At 39.9% G+C, this 20,022-nt stretch overlaps 1 protein-coding gene across 1 annotated transcript; it reads right to left on the bottom strand.

Annotated features, from left to right (window-relative positions):
- Positions 1-16,271: 16,271 nt before the first annotated feature.
- On the bottom strand, positions 16,272-17,920 carry LOC101341961 (olfactory receptor 2D2-like). Its single transcript, XM_004389093.3, has one exon. It carries the CDS (start codon positions 17,386-17,388, stop codon positions 16,441-16,443), a length of 948 nt encoding a protein of 315 aa, XP_004389150.1. The 5' UTR covers positions 17,389-17,920; the 3' UTR covers positions 16,272-16,440.
- Positions 17,921-20,022: the final 2,102 nt, after the last annotated feature.

Raw genomic sequence — 20,022 nt, 5'->3', positions numbered from 1 at the left:
ATGTGGAGAATAGGTGGAAAATGAATACAACCTGTAAGATATCAGATTAGTCAAAAAGAGTTTTGTAATTGGGTAGCTGAGAGAACATAAGGCTAAAATTCAGTACATCACAAAATCATCTTTAACTTCAGAAATTGAAGTCCTCCATCAAAAGGCATCAGGAAAACAGGCATTGAGCAGAGCTGATAGCTCAGAGGAAAATCTCCGCTGATCTGGACCTCACCTATACATGCCTGTAGGCCAGCAGGGAATTGAGCTTCAAAGTTGGCCTGCTTGCTTAGCTGAGCCATTAGGAGCTGTCGGTCAGCAGCCTGAGTTCATTAGCCCTGTCCTCAGATTTCATCCCCTCTATTCACATAGGCTTTCCCACCAGGCCCCAGAATAGGCCACTATGAGCCTCACTCAGCTGTGCTCCCTGAACAGCAGTGTGCCTCATTAATAACTTTTTAATGAGGTCACAGCCTGTGACTGCTCATTAACAGACTGGTTAGTCTGCAACCCCAGGGGTGGAGGAGATGAGGATAGAAGCAGTGATGACAAGTGTAGTTGCATCAAAAGGAGAGAAAAATAAGTCCCCTTAGCAGAGCCTGCTAGAGTTTTGCTGTCAGGTCTCCAGGGCCCCATCCAGCTCTCAGACACTATGGTTCTGGAGATGGGGATCTGGAGGGACCAGGGACTTTTGTGGGATGAAGTTACAACAGAGTCCAGTGATCCCAGGCTTGAAACAGATCTTGGTCTAGAGAGATTCTTGAGGAAATGAAATATTCTTCAGGGTGTCTTTGATGCTTATATAAATGGAAAATTGCTCTTGAAATTTTTTATCATCTTGCCTTCCATAACCAGGGATTCTTTTGCTATTCCTCCTACATGTCCAAGTGCTGCCTCTCTGTGTTATTTTCTATGTCCTTCTAAACTACATTTGTCCTGGGAATTCAATCATTGGCACTCTTATTCTCTCCTCATTGTACAATATCTTTTAGAGATCCTGTCTATTTCCAGAATTGTAACAGATCCCTCCTGTGGAGATAACTCATGTTTCCCATCAGGATTATTGCTAATTGGTCTCCTTGCCTCCAGTCATACTCCAGACATACACATATACTTCATTCCATTCAATCCATCCTCCATATGCTCTCCAGAGTTCTTGCTAAAACACCAATGGGATGATTTGTCATTAGCATGCTTAAAATCCTTATAAGTCACCCTTATCTTAGTATAAAACTAATGTCCTTTGCATGTCATACCAGCCCCTTTATAATTTAGCTCTAATTTATCTCCAGTTCCAGTTCTCATTACCTTATTCATTCAACTATAATCATATTGGACTATTTTCTTTTTCCTCACACCACACTTTTTTCAGTTTCTTTAAACATAGTCTTTTTTTACTCCTCTTAACAATTTAGAGTCTGAATGACCTAGGTTCAAACCCTGTCTTTACTAACCAGGAAGAGCAACTCCTGCAAATTACTCTTCATTTCTATGCCTCAGTTTCCCCCTCTATAAATAGGGTGATAATACCTACTTCATGGGATTGATGCAAAGATTAAGAATAATAAAAGCTACTGGAAAGTCTAGAACCACTAGTTCTGTAGTAGCAGAGGCACCATGTAAGCAAATCAAATATTAGCCAACCACTTCCATTTGTGGACCATTAGTATTTTTTTTTTTTTTTTGAGCCCTGGTGGCACAGTGGTTAAGAACTCACTTGTTAACCAAAAGGTGGGCAGTTCGAATCCACCAGCTGCTCCCTGAAAACCATATGGGACAGTTCTATTCTGTTCTATAGGGTTGCTACGAGTCAGAATCAACTCGACAGCAACAGTTTTTGTTTTTCTTTTTAGTGTTTTTTACAGTTTAGTAGAATATCAGATATGCAGCATTCTCAACAGATGTACTCTACTAATTGTAGTAAAAGTAAACCATTAGTTCCTGCCTTTCTCAGGGAGCAGGGGAAATTAAGGAACTAATATATACTGGAAGACATAATGAGCTACATATTTTTAAATAACCTATCGTTTAATCCTCACAGATATTATCATAATGTATAGACCAGGACAAAGTCATAACTAGTAAGTGTCAGAACTCAGGTTTAAATACAGGTCTACTTGACCTCAAAATATCATGTTCTTTTCAATACAACATATAACTTCTCTAAAATATAAAGTAGAAGCTGGGAAGAGTTAAGTGGAAAATAAAAGATTGATAAGTAACATTCAGGAGAGTCATAAAGAAAAAAATACTGAGACATACATATATAGATACTCTATAGGCTATATGGTGAACTATTTCTTTGGCATCAGTGAAAGCACAAATAGTTACTTTTATTTTCTAAAGAAAGCTATTTGGAACAGAGTAAGTCTTCAATAAAAGGTAGAAATGTTATTCTATTTATATCTTTACTCAGTTCCTCTGTCTAGAATCCCTCATCCTCCCTGTCTTAGTCATCTAGTACTGCTCTAACAGAAATACCACAAGTGGATTACTTTCACAAAGAAAAATTTATTTTCTCACAGTCTAGTAGGCTAGAAGTTCAAATTCAGGGCGTCAGCTCCAGGGGAAGGTTTTCTCTCTCTGTTGGCTCTGGAGGAAGGTACTCATCATCATCAGTCTTCCCCCGGACTAGGAGCTTCTCTGTGCAGGAACCTCGGGTCCAAAGGACACGCTCTGCTCCAGGTGCTTCTTTCTTGGTGATATGAGGTCCCAACTCTCTGCTTGCTTCCTTTTCCTTTTATCTCTTGTAAGGTAAAAAGTGGTGCAGGCCACACCCTAGGGAAACTCCCTTTACATTGGATCACAGATGTGACCTGGGTAAGGGTGGTGTTACAATCCCACCCTAATCCTCTTTAACATAAAATTACAATCACAAAATGGAGGGCAACCACACAACACTGGGAATCACAGCCTAGCCAAATTGATACACACATTTTTGGGGGGACACAATTCAATCCATGACATTCCACCCTTTGGCCCCCCAAAAATCACATCCTTGCAACATGCAAAACATATCCACCCCATCATATCACAGCCAGAGTCTTAACTCTAAGTCCAAAATGCAAAAATTCCTCTTCATCCCTGAAATCTAGAATACAAGTTATTTGCTTCCAAAGGTACAATGACAGAACAGGCGCAAGCGAGACATTTCCATTACAAATGGGAGAAACGGGAGGGAAAGAAGGGATAACAGGCACCAAGCAAGTCAGCAGAACACATTACATTAGCCCTCAAGGCTTTGAAAATAAACCTCTGTTCTCTGAGACAATTTACACAATGGCCCTGCCATCCAGACTCTAGGTATTGGCCACACTCTCCAGATTCTGAGTGAAGCCCCCTAGGCCCTGGGCTTCAGCCTCGCCTTCCAGGCCCACTGGGACAGCAACTCTGCTCCCTTGGCTTTAGGCGTACCATTCTCCCAGTCCATCTGAGTGGCGTCTCCACCCTTAGAAGCACCAGAGGCCATTGCCCCACCCTTTGAAACCCCTGAGGTCATGGCCATACCTTTTGAGACTGAGGCAGCTAGGCTTCTTGTGTCCCTTGTCTCTTCAGCTTCTGCTTCTGTTTCCTGTGGCCTCTTGGCCCTCGGGCCTCATGCCCGCATCTGCCCAACTGGGGCAAGTATTCCAAAGCTCTGTAGCTCTACTGGTATAAGTGCCTGGAGGCACCCCACTCAGCCAGAAAGCCTCATGCACACAGGCACTCAGCTCTCTCCCTCCATGGGTCAGCTCCAGCGTTGTCTCCCACTGGTCTCCTGGTTCTGTTGCTGATGGTTCTCTGCCACTGCTGTTTCTCTGCTGCTGCTGGTCCTCTGTCACTGCCGCACCTCTATCCGTTCACAGTTTTAAAACCGCTTCCACATTTTAGGTATCTGTTAGAGCAGCACCAGATGACTAAGGCAGAATTTGGTACCAGGAGTGGGGCACTGCTTTCTTGATGGTATGAGGTCCCCCACTGTCTGCCTGCTTCCCTCTCCTTTTAACTCTTGTAACGTAAAAGGTGGTACAGGCCACACCCTAGGGAAACTCCCTTTACGTTGGATCAGGGATGTGACCTGGTGTAAGGGTGGTGATACAATCCCACCCTAATCCTCTTTAACGTAAAATTACAATCACAAAATGGAGGACAACCACACAACACTGGGAATCATGGCCTAGCCAAATTGATACACACATTTTTGGGGGGACACAATTCAATCCATGACACTCCCCATACCAACTTAACTCCTACTTTATCATTTAACATTTAACTCTAATGTTTTCTTCTGTAAATTTTTCCCTGATTCCTCTAGATAAAGTAGAGTACAGAGTACACTCTCCTTTGTACATGTATAGTATACAAACTGGTATATAACTGTTGGTAAATAACCGTTACAGCATTAAGACATTGTCATTGTATTTTGATATGCATAGAGAGTACAGTAAGGACATTTTATCATTCATATTTGTATTCCTGAGGCCCAGTCATGTGCCTGGCACACAATAGGTACTTAATAAATGATTACATGAATGAACAATCCCCAGATTGTTTTCTCTAGACCTGACTTCTCACCTAATGTGAATTCCATTTTTTCTACAGACTCTAAGACATCTTTATATAGGTGTCAACATATGTGACTAGCACATGCACCCAGACAAACTCTTTCTCCAAATCTTGAAAAAATTTGTCTGGTTACTTATTGGTCATTTTTACCCTGTATTGCATTGATATGTTCTTTCCTTGAATCGGTGAACATTTATACGCTGAGTCCTGAGAGTACAACAATGCTGCCCTCTAGGAATGCTGGCTACATGAGTGAGACAGACAAGTAAAAAAACAGCTATAGAACAAAAAGACAGTGCTGTTCAAAGTGCTTTACTGTCTTATAATTCTACAGTTTGATAAGTGCTATTGTAGAAGTACTCAACCAGTCTCCTAATCTTGCTAATGCTTCCTTGGCAAAATTCTTCTTACACATTCCTTGGTTCAACTCCCATTTCCATTGCCACTGCTACTTGCCTAACCAGGCCCTTATTCCTGAATTATTGCCATAAGAGCCTCCTTACTATTCTCACTACTTCAGACTCACTACCCAATCCTCCTCTACCCACAACTTGTAAGTACTGGGTCTACCACGATGAACAGAGTCCCTGCCCTCAGGGAGCTTACAATCCAAGAGGGATGAGAGACATTTTAAAAAATTACACAAGTAAATAGGTAATTGCACATCTATATCACTGCTGTGAAGGAAAAATGCATAGTACCACACTTTATCTATTTCATTCACACAACTGTTCTCTCACATTGTATAATGAGAAATGGAGACATAGTAATGGAATTAATGGAAGATAAACCAGAATGAAGGTTTTGTTTCAAATCTATCTCTTTTTTATTAAAAGAATAATGTTTACACATTATAAAAATTCAGACTCCTTCCTCTTGGAGGTAGAGATTAATTCCCTTCTTTGCATGTGGGACGGACTGAGTAACTCACTCTAAGGAATAGCGTATAGAAACAGAAAAAGAGTAACTTTACAATGGAGAAGCCTGGAAGCCACCACCTTAAGCAAGTGATCAAGGTTAACATAACCAGTGGTAAGTCATGTTGATATCCTGCAGACCTTGATATGATGTGATGAGAAGGATACCTTATCTTTGTCATATTATTCACAGAAAATCAATAAACCAAGTCTAATGGAAAAAACCTAATTGGGGACATAACCAACAATCTTCAAAAAAGTACCAAGGTCATAAAAACAAGGAAACACTGAGAAAATACTAAAGATTGGAGAAAACTAAGGATACATGACAAATAAATGCAATAAATTCAATCCTAGATTGAATTCTGCAATAGAAAAAAGACACTTGTGGGAAAACTGATCAAAATAGAATAATGGCTGTAGTTTAGTTAATAGTATTATTTAAATGTTAATTTTTTTGTTCTGACAAATAAACCATGGTTACATAAGATGTTAAAATTAGAGGAACCTGGGAGAAGTGTATAATGGAACTGTCCTTACTATCACTGTAACTCTTCTTTAAATCTAAAATTATTTCAAAACAAAATAATTTTAAAGTCAAAAATTCAATGAGTGCAAAATAATTTCTCTTCCCATGTTTCATGGGCACAGAAACTGTACCTATATGTATTTTTTATTTCTGCATCCTAATGACTAGAATAGTACATGACATTTAGTACTCAATAAATATTTATTTAATGATTATTTATTATATGGTGATTTTTATTAGTATAAGCCAACTCATTCAATCATAACTGAAATGATAAAATACATATATTATCATTAAAGAATATGGAAATTGAAACTCAGAGAGTTTAATAAAATTTCTAAAAATATCATAAACTAGAGAATTCCAGTCCTGGGATTAAATTAAGATCATTGTGACTTCAAGCCTTTGTGCTTTTCTGTGCACAGTGCTACTTGCTCTAGCCTTGAGTTTGGTTTTCCTTTCTTGAATTTCATCCTGTTGACATCTGACATTCATCAGGGCCCCAAAGGAGAAGATTCAAGAAAGGTCAGGTTCACGTAAGGAAGGGAAGGAAGAGGACCTAAGGTGAGCCCAAGAACACCTGGGGGAAATACAAGTGCCAGCCCTTTGACCCTCAGGACAAATAAAGCACTGGGAATAAGAAGCTGGGAATAAATCTCCTAAACTCAGGACTGGGAATATGGCCCACCTATATAGTCATGTCTGACACAGAGAAGATGGTAGTGGCCTGGCTGTAGCTCCAGCCATTAACGGCTCATTCATGACACGGAGTGACAATAAACCCAGAGCTCTTCAACTACTCAAGGACATGCACGAAGAGTAGAGTTTCAAGCAGAGCTGAGCAAGACAGATCTCCCTGTTGGGCACAGGTAAGTCTCCTCACCAAGGGCCAGTAGCCCTTCTGCAGATTAAAATGTTCAACTGGCCAAGATTTGGCAGGGTTTTCTGAGACACATAATTCTATTTCTGTGCCCACACTGGGAAGATCTCAGCAGTAAATCTCTTCCTTAGGCCTCAGTTTCCCACACCTGCGTCTACCACTCATCTATCAGTGTCGTACTGTGGTAGATTGTGTGTTTCTGTTATGCAGGAAGCTATACCACTGGTATTTCAAATACCAGCAGGGTCACCCATAGTGGACAGGTTTCAGCAGAGCTTTCAGACTAAGACAAACTGGGAAGAAGGACCTGGCGATCTACTCCTGAAAAGAATTAGCCAGTGAAAACCTTATGGATAGTAGCTGAACACTGTCTGATATAGTGCTGGAAAATGAGCCCCTCAGGTTGGAAGGTACTCAAAACAATTGCTGAAAGCCTGCCTCCTCATAGCAGAGTTGACCTTAATGATGTGGATAGAGTCAAGCTTTTGGGACCTTGGTTTGCTGATGTGGCATGACTCAAAATGAGAATAGCTGCAAACATCCATTAATAATTGGAATGTGGAATGTCCCAAGTATGAATCTAGGAAAACTGGAAGTTGTCAAAAATGAAATGGAGTGCATAAAGATAGACATGCTAGGCATTAGTGAGCTGAAATGGACTGATATTGGCCATTTTGAATCAGACAATCTTCTGGTCTACTAAGCCAGGAATGACAAGGTGAAGAGGAATAGCCTTGCATTCACTGTCAAAAAGGACACTGCAGGATCTATCCTAAACTACAAAGTTGTCAGTGATAGGGTAATATCCATATGCCTACAAGGAAGACCAATTAACAGGACTATTATTCAAATTTACATACCATCACTAATGCCAAAGACAAAGATTTTAAAGATTTTTACCAACCCCAACAGTCTGAAATTTATCAAATATGCAATCAAGATGCAGTGATAATTACTGGTCAGATTGGAAAGCGAAAGTTGGAAACGAACGAGGATCTGTAGTTGGAAAATATGGCCTTGGTGATAAAAATAACACGGGAGATTGAGTCATAGAATTTTGCAAAACCAACCATTTATTTATTGCAGTATCTTTTTTCCATAACATAAATGGCAGTCATACATGTGGACCTGGCCAGATGGAATAAACAGGAATCAAATAAACTACATTTGTGGAAAGATAATGGAGCAGCTCAATATCACCAGTCAGAACAAGGCCAGGGGACGACTGCAAAACAGACCATCTGTCTTAGGCTGGGTTCTCTAGAGAAGCCAAACCAGTAAAGCGTATAAATATATATATAGAGAGAGATTTATATCAAGGAAACAGCTCACACAATTGTAGAGGCTAGAATGTCCCAAGTCCGTGGATCAGGGTAGAGGCCTCTCCCAAGTCAGGCAGCCGCAGAAGCTGGCAAGCCCAAGATCGGCAGGTTGGAGAGCAGGGCTCCCGCTCACAGGCTGTGAAGATACACAAATCCCAAGTTCGGCAGATATACTGACAGCTCAGGTCCCAAGAACTGGAGATGAGATGACAGGAGGCAGCCGCAGGATCCAGAGTGAGCAAAAAGCCAGAACATCTGCTTATATTCAGATGCAGGCCACACCTCCAGGGAGACTCCCTTTCATCTGATCAGCTACTCACAGTATATTCAATCATGGGAGCGATCACATTAAAACACTGAGAATCATGGCCCAGCCAACTGACACACAATCTTAACCATCACACCATCAATTGCTCATATGCAAGTTCAAGCTGAAGCTCAAGAAAATTAAAACAAGTCCATGAGGGCCAAAATACAACCTTGAATATACCCTATCAAAATTTGGAGACCATCTCAAAAATAGATTAGATCCACAATCAATGCCCATGGAAGCAGCAGTCAGAAAATCAAATGACATACTGCACTGGACAAATCTGCTGCAAAAGACTTCCTTAAAGTGTTAAAAAGTAGAGATGTCACTTTGAGGACTAAGGTGCGCCTAACCCAAGCCATGATATTTTCAACTGCCTCATATACATGTGAAAGCCAGACAATGAATAAGGAACACAGAAGAATTAATGCCTTTCAATTATCAGGAAGGACCAGTTCCTGAAGAAGGACATAATACTTGGTTATGTAGAGGGTCAGTGAAAAAGAGGAAGACCCTCAACGAGATGGATTGACACAGTGGCTGCAATAATACGTTCAAACATAATGATTGTGAGGATGGTACAGGATCAGGCAGTGTTTCATTCTGTTGTACATAGGGTTGCTATGAGTTGGAACCGACTGGACAATAACTAACAACAATAACATTTTCCTTTTTTAAGTGATTGTAAATGGTAATATATTTGTAATTTGGTGTCCACAGATTCATTTCTAACATATTAAAAATACAGGAAGCATCAAAAGAAGATGGAAGGAATACACAGAGTCATTATATCAAAAAGAATTGGTCGATGTTCAACCATTTCAAAAGGCAGCAGGATCAGGAACAAATGGTACTGAAGGAAGAAGTCCAAGCTGCACTGAAGGCACTGGCGAAAAACAATGCTCCAAGAATTGATGGAATACCAATTGAGATGTTTCAACAAACAGATGAAATGCTGGAGGCACTCACTCATCTTGATGAAGAAATTTGGAAGACAGATACCTGGCCAATCGACTGGAAGAGATCCATATTTGTGCCCATTTTATAATGAAAGGTGATCCAACAGAAAGCAGAATTATCGAACAATATCATTAATTGCACACAGAGGTAAAATTTTGCTGAAAATAATACAAAAATGGCTGCAGCAATACATTGACAGGGAACTGCCAGAAATTCAAGTCAGATTCAGAGAGGACGTAGAACCAGGGATACCACTGCTGATGTCAGACAGATCTCGACTGGAAGAAGAGAATACCAGAAAGATGTTAACCTCTGTTTTATTAACTATGCAAAGGTATTCAACTGTGTGGATCATAACAAATTATGTATAACATTACAAAAAAAGGGAATGCCAGTACACTTAATTGTGCTCATAAGGAACCTGTACGTAAACCAAGAGGTGGTTGTTTGAACAGAACGAGGGGATACTGCGTGGTTTAAATTCAAGAAATGTGTGCATCAGGGTAGTATCCTCTCACTATACTTATTCAATCTGTATGCTGAGCAAACAATCTGAGAAACTGGATTATATGAAGAAGAACACGGCATCAGTATGGCAGGAAGACTCATTAAAAATCTCCTATATGCACACGGTACAGCCTTGATTGCTGAAAGTGAAGAGAACTTGAAGCACTTACTAATGAAGATCAAAGACTACAGCTTTCCATATGGATTACACCTCAACATAAAGAAAACAAAAATCTTCACAACTGAACCAATATGCAACACCATGATGAATGCAGAAAAGATTGACGTTGTCAAGAATTTCATTTTATTTTAATCCACAATCAATACCCATGAAATCAGCAGTGAAGAAATCAAACAACGTATTGCATTAGGCAAATGTGCTGCAGAAGACCTCTTTAGTGTTAAACCAAAGATGCCACTGGAGGACTAAGGTGTGCCTGAACCAAGCCATGGTATTTTCAGTCACCTCATATGCATGTGAAGGCTGGACAACGAATAAGGAAGACAGAGGAAGGGCTGATGCATTTGAATCATACTGTTGAGGAAGAATATTGTGTATACCATGGATTGGCAGAAGAAGGAACAAATCTCTGTTGCAAGAAGTACAGCCAGAATGCTCTTTAGAAGTGATGATGGTGAGACTTCATCTCACATGCTTTGGACATGTCAATAGTAGGAACCAGTCTCTAGAGAAGGGCATGCGTGGTTAAGTAAGGGTCAGTGAAAAAGAGGAAGACCCTCAACAAGATGGACTGGTATAGTGGCTCCAACAACGGTCTCAAATATAGCAACAATTGTGAGGATGGCATAGGACCTGGTGGTGTTTTGTTCTGTTGTACATAGGGGCGCTATGAGTTGGATTCGACTCAACAGCATCTAGAAATAACTAACAAAATGTTTTCAAGGTTTTGTTGTCCCAACAAGGTGAACTACCTCTTCTGTGACAGCCCCTCTGTCACTGCACTGGTCTGTTCTACCCTTCTTTTGAACTGCAGGCTCTAAAGCTACTGTGTTATTCATCCTCTTCCCTTTCTTGCTGATCCTGGGGTCCTATGTCCATATCCTTTCTACTATCTTCAGGATGCCCTCAGCTAAGGGGAAATGCAAAGCCTTCTGCACATGTTCCTTCCACCTCCTGGTTGTCTCCCTCTTCTACATCACCGCCATCTTCAGGTACATCTTACCCTGGTCTAGCATGTCTCCTGATAGCAAGAAGCTACTCTCACTCTCCTACATGGTGGTGATTCCATGATGAATCTCACCATCTACAGCTTAAGGAACAGGGAATAAAGGCTGCACTGAGGCAGGTCATCTGCAGGACCCTGGGCCTTTGGAAACTAAGACTAACTTCGATGGAAACTGAAGTAGCAGAATGCAAGGACAAAAGGAATGAGAAATGAATGCCAAAATGGGTTTTTTGGTCTCTACTCTTTCCAAGAGTCACAGTATACATTCTGGGATTTTGGAATTTCCACAGAGATTACTTTCTGAATGAAAGAATATAAGTGATAACAGAAAGAACTGTAGTAGGCCCAGTATTCTGTGGGACTGTGGTACCAGTGGCTCCAAGGATGTTGCTAGTTTTCAGATTGGGAACTTACCTAAAGATTGATAACTTAACTACAATCTGCCATCTTTTATTTATTTACAACTTTCTTGAACTTCTTTATACATTTTATTTTGTAATCTTCTGCTTTATATCCATTTGTCCAAATACTCTAACTGCAAATTTCCAGAATTTCTTTGTTTACAAGATAATTAAAGTAATGATTTTAAAAAATCCTTTTTTTTTTTTATCATTCATTAAATCATTTTTTGAACAAATACTTATTCAGCAATCAGCATGTGTCAGGCTCTGTTCAAGACCCTGAAGATACATTAGTAAAAAAACCAGATTTCTTGTCTCATGGAGTTTAAATTCCAGTAAAAAAGAGAGGTCATAAAAAGATACTTAAAATCACCAGAGATTTATCAAGTACACGTTTAGAGAACCAACAATTGATAGATTTTTATCTTTCCTACCATGGTCAATCAGTTTATGCAGCATCACAGAAAGATGACTCTGCACAGACAATTGACTCAATCTCAAGTTATTCAAATAGGACATAAGAGTTTCTTGACAGGAAGGGTGTACAGAATGCCCCAGTTAAGTGTAAGTAGACAGATGGTGGGGAATTGCAGTCAATAACCCAAGGATTCCTTGGTTTCTAGATTTTTTTTCTGTAATCTTATTTTGATTAGATGAAATTGTCTTTTTTCAAGCTTGCATATCACTCAACCAACACAGTAGCCCCTTTTATGAAGTTTCCCAGTGAATATAGTCCAATTCTTGACTCATAAAAAGCAGCAGCTGTAGGCCATATGCAATATAACTTTGTGTAAACATATCTCTGACAATTAATTGATAATTAACAGGGTACACATGTCCTCAATAGAAACTCTATACACAACCCTACCTCTGGAGGGTTGGCCTGAAGGTACCAGAGCAAGCTGAATCTCCCATACAAACTATCCTTCTCTTCTCATGTAGCAAGGGACCCAGAATAGCAGTCCACTCTGAAACATCAGCAGAAAAATTTGTAAATGAAAAGACAGCTCATGGGGTCCTACATACATAATGACAAACAGCTAAGCAGATTGGTACCATTATAAATTTTAGATAAGCTTTAATCATTCCTCCACATTTATTTTACTTGACCTTGGTGTGGTAGGCTGAAGACTGGCCCCCCAAAGATGTGTACTTTTAATCCCCAGAACCTCTGAATATGTTACTGTGCATGGTAAAAGTACTTTGTAGGTGTGATTAAGTTAAGTATCTTGAGATAGGGAGATTATCCTGAATTATCTGGGTGTGCCCACACAATCACAAGGGTCCTATAAGAGGAAGGCAGAATGATCAGAGTGAAAGAGAAAAGGTACAAAGATGGAAGCAGAGGTAAGAGAGGAGGAGAGAAGATGCTACTCCACTGGCTTTGAAGATGGAGGAAGGGGCCTTCAGCCAAGGAACATAAGGCAGCCTCTACAAGCTGGAAAAATCAAGGGAATGAATTCTCCCCTAGAACCTCCAGAAGGACGTGCAGGCCTGCCAATACCTTGACTTTAGCCCAGCGAAATTCGTTTTGAACTTCTGACGTCAAGAACTGTAACATAATAAATCTATGTTGTTTTAAAACACAAAGTTTGTGGTAATTTGTTAAAGCAGCAACAGGAAACTAATACATTTGGTCATATCCTATTCTTCTCAGCTAATGTCCCAAACTGTTGCCATTCTTCCCTGTTCCACTCCTTTCCCCATTCCATACAAAACAATAACTTCTACTTCATCGAGATAATTGAGGTAAGCAGACATAAATGATTTCTTTTTATGCCCTTACAACTAAATGTATCCATCTATACCCACATCTTTGTCTGTTTATCTTTTGTCATAAAAGATGACATGCCTTTCTTCTCCACCTGCATTCTTCATTGTATGTAATCTTTCCATTTCCTCATGGACCGTGCATGGAATACTACTTAGCAATAAAATGGAAGAGACTATTGATACATACAGTGTCTCAAAATGGACATGTCTTAAAATTATTAATCTATATAAAAGAAGACAGACCCAAAAAACTCCATACTGAATGATTTTATATATGTAAAATTTTAGAAAAAGTAAAGACATAGTGACAAAAAGCAGATCAATGGTTGCCAGGGGTTAGGAGCAGATGGATGGCACTGACTGAAATAGGGCATCAGGGACCTTTTCAGGATGATTAAAATCTTTTATATCATGTGTGATAGTGTTTATAATATGGTTTACATTTAAAAAAAAAAAAACTGAGCCTCAAAACAGCACCTTCACCAAGAAAAGCAGTTGACCTCTGGCAATACGGTGATTACACAGGACCGCTTCCATCATTTAGGAGTTAGTAGTGTTTTCTTCTCATACGAACAGACTTGCAGAGTTTCTTTCAGCTTCACTATTCACTGATTTTTAGAATTCTTTTCAATAGATAAATGTATCCCACACAACATCAATCCCAGCCAGAAGACACATTTTATAGTGAAGAAAATTGTGGTAGTGGGCTTAAGACCACTCAATTTATTTATCTCATCAATTGATTCCAACTCATGGCAACCCCATTATCCATAAGCAGTTGACCTGATAAAATTGTAGAATGGCCTGCTGAAATCTAAACACCAGCTAGAGGATAACCTCTGAGTGGTTGGAGTGCTGTCTCATAAAATGAAGTATATGCTTTAAAATAGTGGTCAATATATGATGCTGTCCCTAAAATAACCAGAACGCAATGGTGGCAAACCAGGAGATACAGGTGGAGTGGCTCCTTTCGTGATTACACTAGTAACCCACTGAAGAGTTTTTGCTACCCATGCCCACATTCTTGGTTTTGGCTGATTTATAGTTGCCAGGCCCAAAGAAGGAATGCCTTCATGGTGGTCTTGAACCACTCATGATCCTAATGAATTGGAAGTAGAAAACTACTCACAAGTATTGGAGTCTTCATATTACTGAATCTGCAGGCGGACAATGGGAATCACTCTATAGCCTGAAGTGATAAGTTCTGATTCCAAGGGCAAATTAGGTTGCTGATACAACTAGGGGTAAGTAAGACCAGGTTTAGAACCAAGAGGAATCCACTGGGATATCTTATGACACTTCCTTTAACAATAAAAAATCATTTGCTCACAACCTGATTCCAACTCATGCAACCCCAAGTGCGTCATAGTAGAACTGAGCTCTGTAGGGTCTCAGTAACCGATTTTTTAGGTGTAGATAAGCTAGGCGTTTCTTCCGAGGTGCCTGTGGGAGGACTAGAACCCCCAACCTTTCAACTCACAGCCAAGTACATTAACTGTTTAAACTACCCAGAAACACCTCCTTTAACAATAACCCTGCTCAAACGGAAACTGCAGAAATCCAATTAAAAAAGTATTACCAAGAACTCAAATCTGATAGGAAAGAAATTTTAGGTCACCACGCCAGACAACACAACAACATACCAGGTAAAGAACCCCATCCAAATGAGGCGCTGGCAGAAGATAAGAAAACCATGAAAGGGTTGGGAAAAGAAAGAAGCTATGATTATCAACTTAGGTCCAGCGACCAGAATCAGGAACTATAGCAGCTATGTTTCCTGTTAATTGTTTGCTTTTTATCTGTTTCTCCCTCAGCTTCCTTAGGTAAAGAGTCCTGGTGGGAGCTATTATTTTAGATATCAAGTAGAAGTGTGACCTAATTGATATCACATTGCTATGACTAAGTTGCTAATGAAGCTTTATGTGTTCCCTGTATAGGGGGACTTGAATTAATCACCAGAAAAAGAACAAGTGGATCCTGAGGGTAAAAGCAGTATACTTCAGCTTATGTTTGCCATTTCAGACCTAGTCTCTATCCTTTCCACCTTCAAATGTGCCTCAGAAAGCTGACTTTTATACATTGTATCAATATGTTCTCTTGTTCTCTGGCTTCTAATTGAAATACAATAATAGACAATAAGCTTTAAATATTTATTTGCAAGACTTCCTCACCTCCGTATACCTACATCTGGCGGCCTTCTATGCAGAGCTACCCACTCCAGGTTCCATTTCCCCACTCTTGGTCCTTCAGGTGGAGGACTGGTAACAGCTCCTCACTCTTGCTAGCCCTGGGACGAGTTACTATTTCATGCTGGTTCCCAAAATCCTCTCTTCATTTTTGTAAGGGTGTATCCTGATAGAATTGATCCTTATGTTTCTAAGAAGAGTGTGAGAAGGACACCACAGGCCATATGTTCTGCTTCACTTGACCCATGCTCTCCACTACTCACATCAAGCATACACACACACACACACTCAGACAGCATCTAGCTCACAGTAAGTGATTAATGTTTGTTAATGGAGCACTGGAGGTACAATGGTTAAGTGCTTGGCTGCAAACCGAAAGTTTGGTTGTTCGAACCCTCCCAGTGGCTCTGCAGGAGAAAGACTTGGCGATCTGCTTCCATAAAGATTACAGCCAAGTAAAGCTTATGAGACAGTTCCACTCGGTCACACTGGGTCACTATGAGTCTGAATCAACTCGACAGCACCTAACAGAAACGTTTTCAAATTTTTGATCATTTGATGATACAAAGAGATTCAGAAATACAAAACAATAAAAGGTTGGAATAGGATCTGGGATAGATAGATAGTAACATACAGCAAAATTAAAAAGATAGATTTTACAAGTTTCAGGGTTTATTAATTTATGAATGCTTCTCCAGAGATTTCTTAATCCTTATATGTCAAAGGACCACCCAGAAGGAAGCAAACACACCGCCTTATTGCTCTATGAGTTACCGTCCTTCTCCTTCTACAAAGGAAATCCCGGATGACGGATGGAGAGTGTATCCAAGGACAAGGCCCTAAGATGAGCCTCTTACCATGTTCCAGATTCACACGAAAGGTGACTACTCATCAAGTCTTACTAGTAGGGAGTGGCAGGGTCTCTGACCTCACAATCAGTGGTAGATCCCAAGGCTGGATGGGAAATTCCTTGTGGTTACTTTTCTCAGAGCTCCCTTCACATCCTTGTTCCTCAGGCTGTAGATGAGGGGATTGAGCATGGGGGTCACCACTGCATAGAAAACAGACACTATCTTTTCCTGCTGCTTGGAAGACTTTGGTGTCATGTAGGTGATAATTGCTGATCCATAAAAAAGGATGACCACCATGAGGTGGGAGCCACAGGTAGAGAATGCCTTGAGCCTCCCAGCAGCTGACTTCATCCTGACCACAGTCACTATAACAAGGCCATAGGATACCAAAATTAGGGAAACCGGTATGAGGAGGAACACGACGCCCACTAGAAAAATGGCCATTTCTGAAGCATGGGTATCAGTGGATGCCAGGACCAACAGTGCAGGGGCCTCACAAAAGAAATGAGCAATGCTATTGCTGCCTCGGTAGGGTAGCCTTAATGTGAAGGTGGTGTCCACAACAGACACCAGAATGCCACTGGTCCATGAGCCTGTGGCCAGTTGGACACACACCCTCAAGGTCATGATGTTAGAGTAATGCAAAGGATTGCAGATGGCCACATAGCGATCACAGGACATCACTGCTAGAAGGGCACACTGTGTACCCCCAAAAATGAGGAAGAGTAGAAGCTGAGCTGCACAACGTATGAATGAAATGGCCTTCTTCCTGGATAGCAGGTGAACGAGGGCCTGAGGAACGATGTTGGTAGAGAAACAGAGGTCAGCCAGAGACAAATTGCAGAGAAAAAAATACATGGGTGTGTGAAGTCGGGGGTCAACCTGAACAAGGGACATCAGAAGCAGATTTCCAAGCACAGTGACCAGGTAGACACCCAGGAATAAGGCAAACATCAGTTTCTGGATATATGGGTCATCAGAGAGTCCCAGGAGGAAGAATTCAGTCACCTGTGTCTGGTTTGTCTTTCTCATAGTTTGTCTCTGTTCACTATATGCTAAACAACGGCATGCTTGGCCTACAAAATTATATAAATCAGAGTGAGAAGGCTCAGGGTTTGCCCCCAATCACTATCAACCATTTCTAGAATCCCCTTTATAAGGTCCTTAGCAGTAATCATGCTCCTTTAGTTGGAACATTTCCAGAACTGCAAAACTCAGCACTTTATAAGATGTTGCATTCCACTGTTGGTGTAATCTGTCAAGAGGAGAGTAGAGCAAACTAATCGTATTTATTCTGCATTTCACACTTCTGATAATATAACAATAGATTGAATTCATTGGTAAGATCATGCTATTTAATCTCAGTTTATTATTAACTAAAACCACTGTCTCTTAAGCTGCTCTTACCACATGGCTCTCATCACATGATTGTGTGGGGTTTTGTTTGTTTGTTTTTGCTTTTTGATAATACTTCGGACATACAACTGTTCATGATGTCTCTTTTCGGAAAAGATAGTTACAGATATATATGAGATGAATGACAGCCAAAGTACCTTGTAGACCTGTTACTCAGAGAAAGTAATCTATCTTAAAGAAGCTGAGGAACCAAGTAGTAACTACATATTATGGATAATCTCTTCGGCAATCCTAGCTCCAGCTCAAATGCTCTGTTAATTTCATGAATGAGCTTCCAAAACAGCAAATGCACCATCACAACAGGATTTCCATTTAAATCACCAGCTTAAGTAGCTTCTTACTCACCCCAAACTCAGCACTATTCCCCCACCTCCAGTCCATCATCATCTTACATTGCCTTGCATTATTTAGTACTTCCAGAGATTAAAAACTCTTTTGAAAACTGTCTGTGTTTTTTCTCTTTCTTTTTTTTATTTCAGGAATATCAGGTAAAACAAAAACATTCTTCTATCAAGTCATATAAACATAATGGGTACACTAACAGTACCATTACATCCGGTTAAGAGGCGGGTGTTGATTTTGATTCAATTTTAGTAAAATAAAAACCAGTGTCACCAATCTCTAAAATCTTTTAAGTGGTAAAAGGCTCTTTCATAATCTCCAAAGGAACTCTATTCCTCCTCACTCTTCTTTCTTCCTATTTTGTTTTCCTGTACTCCCTGTTTCGAATAAAATATACTATTTAATTTTTAAATGTTTATCATCCATATTTCAAATATGTATCAATATATACATATTCAGTGACAAAAGAAAAATTGGACATGATCAAAATTAAAAAATTTTGTTCTTCAAAGGACATCATTTAGAAAGTGAAAAGACAATCCACAGAATGGGAGAAAAATTTTGCAAGTTATATATCTGATAAAAGACTTTTATCTAGAATACATAAAAAACTCTTTCAACTTAATAATAAAATCACAAACAAACTAATTTAAAATGGGTAAATAATCTGAATAGATATTTTTCCAAAGAACTTATGCAAATGGCCAATAAGCACATGAAAAGATGTTCAGTATCATTAAACCAAACCAAACCCATTATCCTCGAGTCGATTCCGACTCACAGCAACTCTGTAGTAGAGAGTGGATCTACCCCATAGGGTTTCAAGGTTATTAAAGAAAAAAAATCTCTGCTGTAGAGTCAATTCTGAATCATAGCAACCCTACAGGATAAGTAGAACTGACTCATAGGGTTTACAAGGAGCGGCTGGTGAACTCACACTGCCAACCCTTTGGTTAGCAGGTGTAGCTCTTAACCACTGCGCCCACAGGGCTCCTCAATGTCATTAAACCTGTTGCTGTCAAGTCGATTCTGACTATGGAAATGCAAATCAAAATCACAATGAGATACCACTTGGATGTCTATAATCAAAATCAAAAAATAACAAGCTTTGGTGAGGATGTGTAGAAACTGGATCCCTCATACATTGTTGGGAAAACCATCTGGAAGTTCCTCAAAAAGTTAAACACGGAGTCCATATGAGTCAGCAATTCTACTACCAGGTATTACCCAAGAGAACTGAAAACGTATGTCTGCACAAAAAAAGTGTACACAAATGTTCATAGCAGCGTTATTCATAATAGCCAAAATGAAGAAACAACCAAAACAAAAAAACAAAATGTCCACCAACTGATGAACATATAAAGAAAATGTAACATAGCCATAGAATGGAGTATTACTCAGCCATAAAAAAGAAAATGAATTACTGATACATGCTACAACATGAATGAACCCTGAATACATTATACTAAGGGAAAGAAGTCAGTAACAAAGAACCACATATTGAATGAACCCATTTATGTGAAATATCCACAACAGGCGAATATGTAGTGGCATAAAGTAGATTAGTGGTTGCCTAGGGGTGGGTGGAGGTATTGGGGGTTGACAGCTAAAGGATACACGGTTTCTTTCTGGAGGAGTGATGAAAATGTTCTAAAATTGATCATGGTGATTATTGCACAACTCTGCAAATACACTAAAAGCCACTGAATTATGCTCTTTAGGTGGATAAACCGTATGGTATGTGGATTCTAACTAAATAACTGTTGTTAAGAATAGCTAAGGGGGACTTCCGGCAAGATGGTGCTCTAGGCAGAAACACCACGCCATCCCTCCACAACAAAGATCCGAAAAACTAAGCCAAACAGAGAATCAACAATCCTGAAACCCTAGAACATCAAATGAAGAGAT

This window comes from Trichechus manatus, unplaced genomic scaffold, assembly GCF_000243295.1.
Source record: "Trichechus manatus latirostris isolate Lorelei unplaced genomic scaffold, TriManLat1.0 scaffold00232, whole genome shotgun sequence".
In the NCBI taxonomy this organism is placed as follows: Eukaryota; Metazoa; Chordata; class Mammalia; order Sirenia; family Trichechidae; genus Trichechus; species Trichechus manatus.
Note: the sequence above shows the minus strand (reverse complement) of the source record. Positions and strands in the feature narration are given on the sequence as shown.

Bases quoted from the DNA above. Each gene is read 5' to 3' on its own strand.
- LOC101341961 (XM_004389093.3), bottom strand. From the start codon at position 17,388: ATGAGAAAGACAAACCAGACACAGGTGACTGAATTCTTCCTCCTGGGA.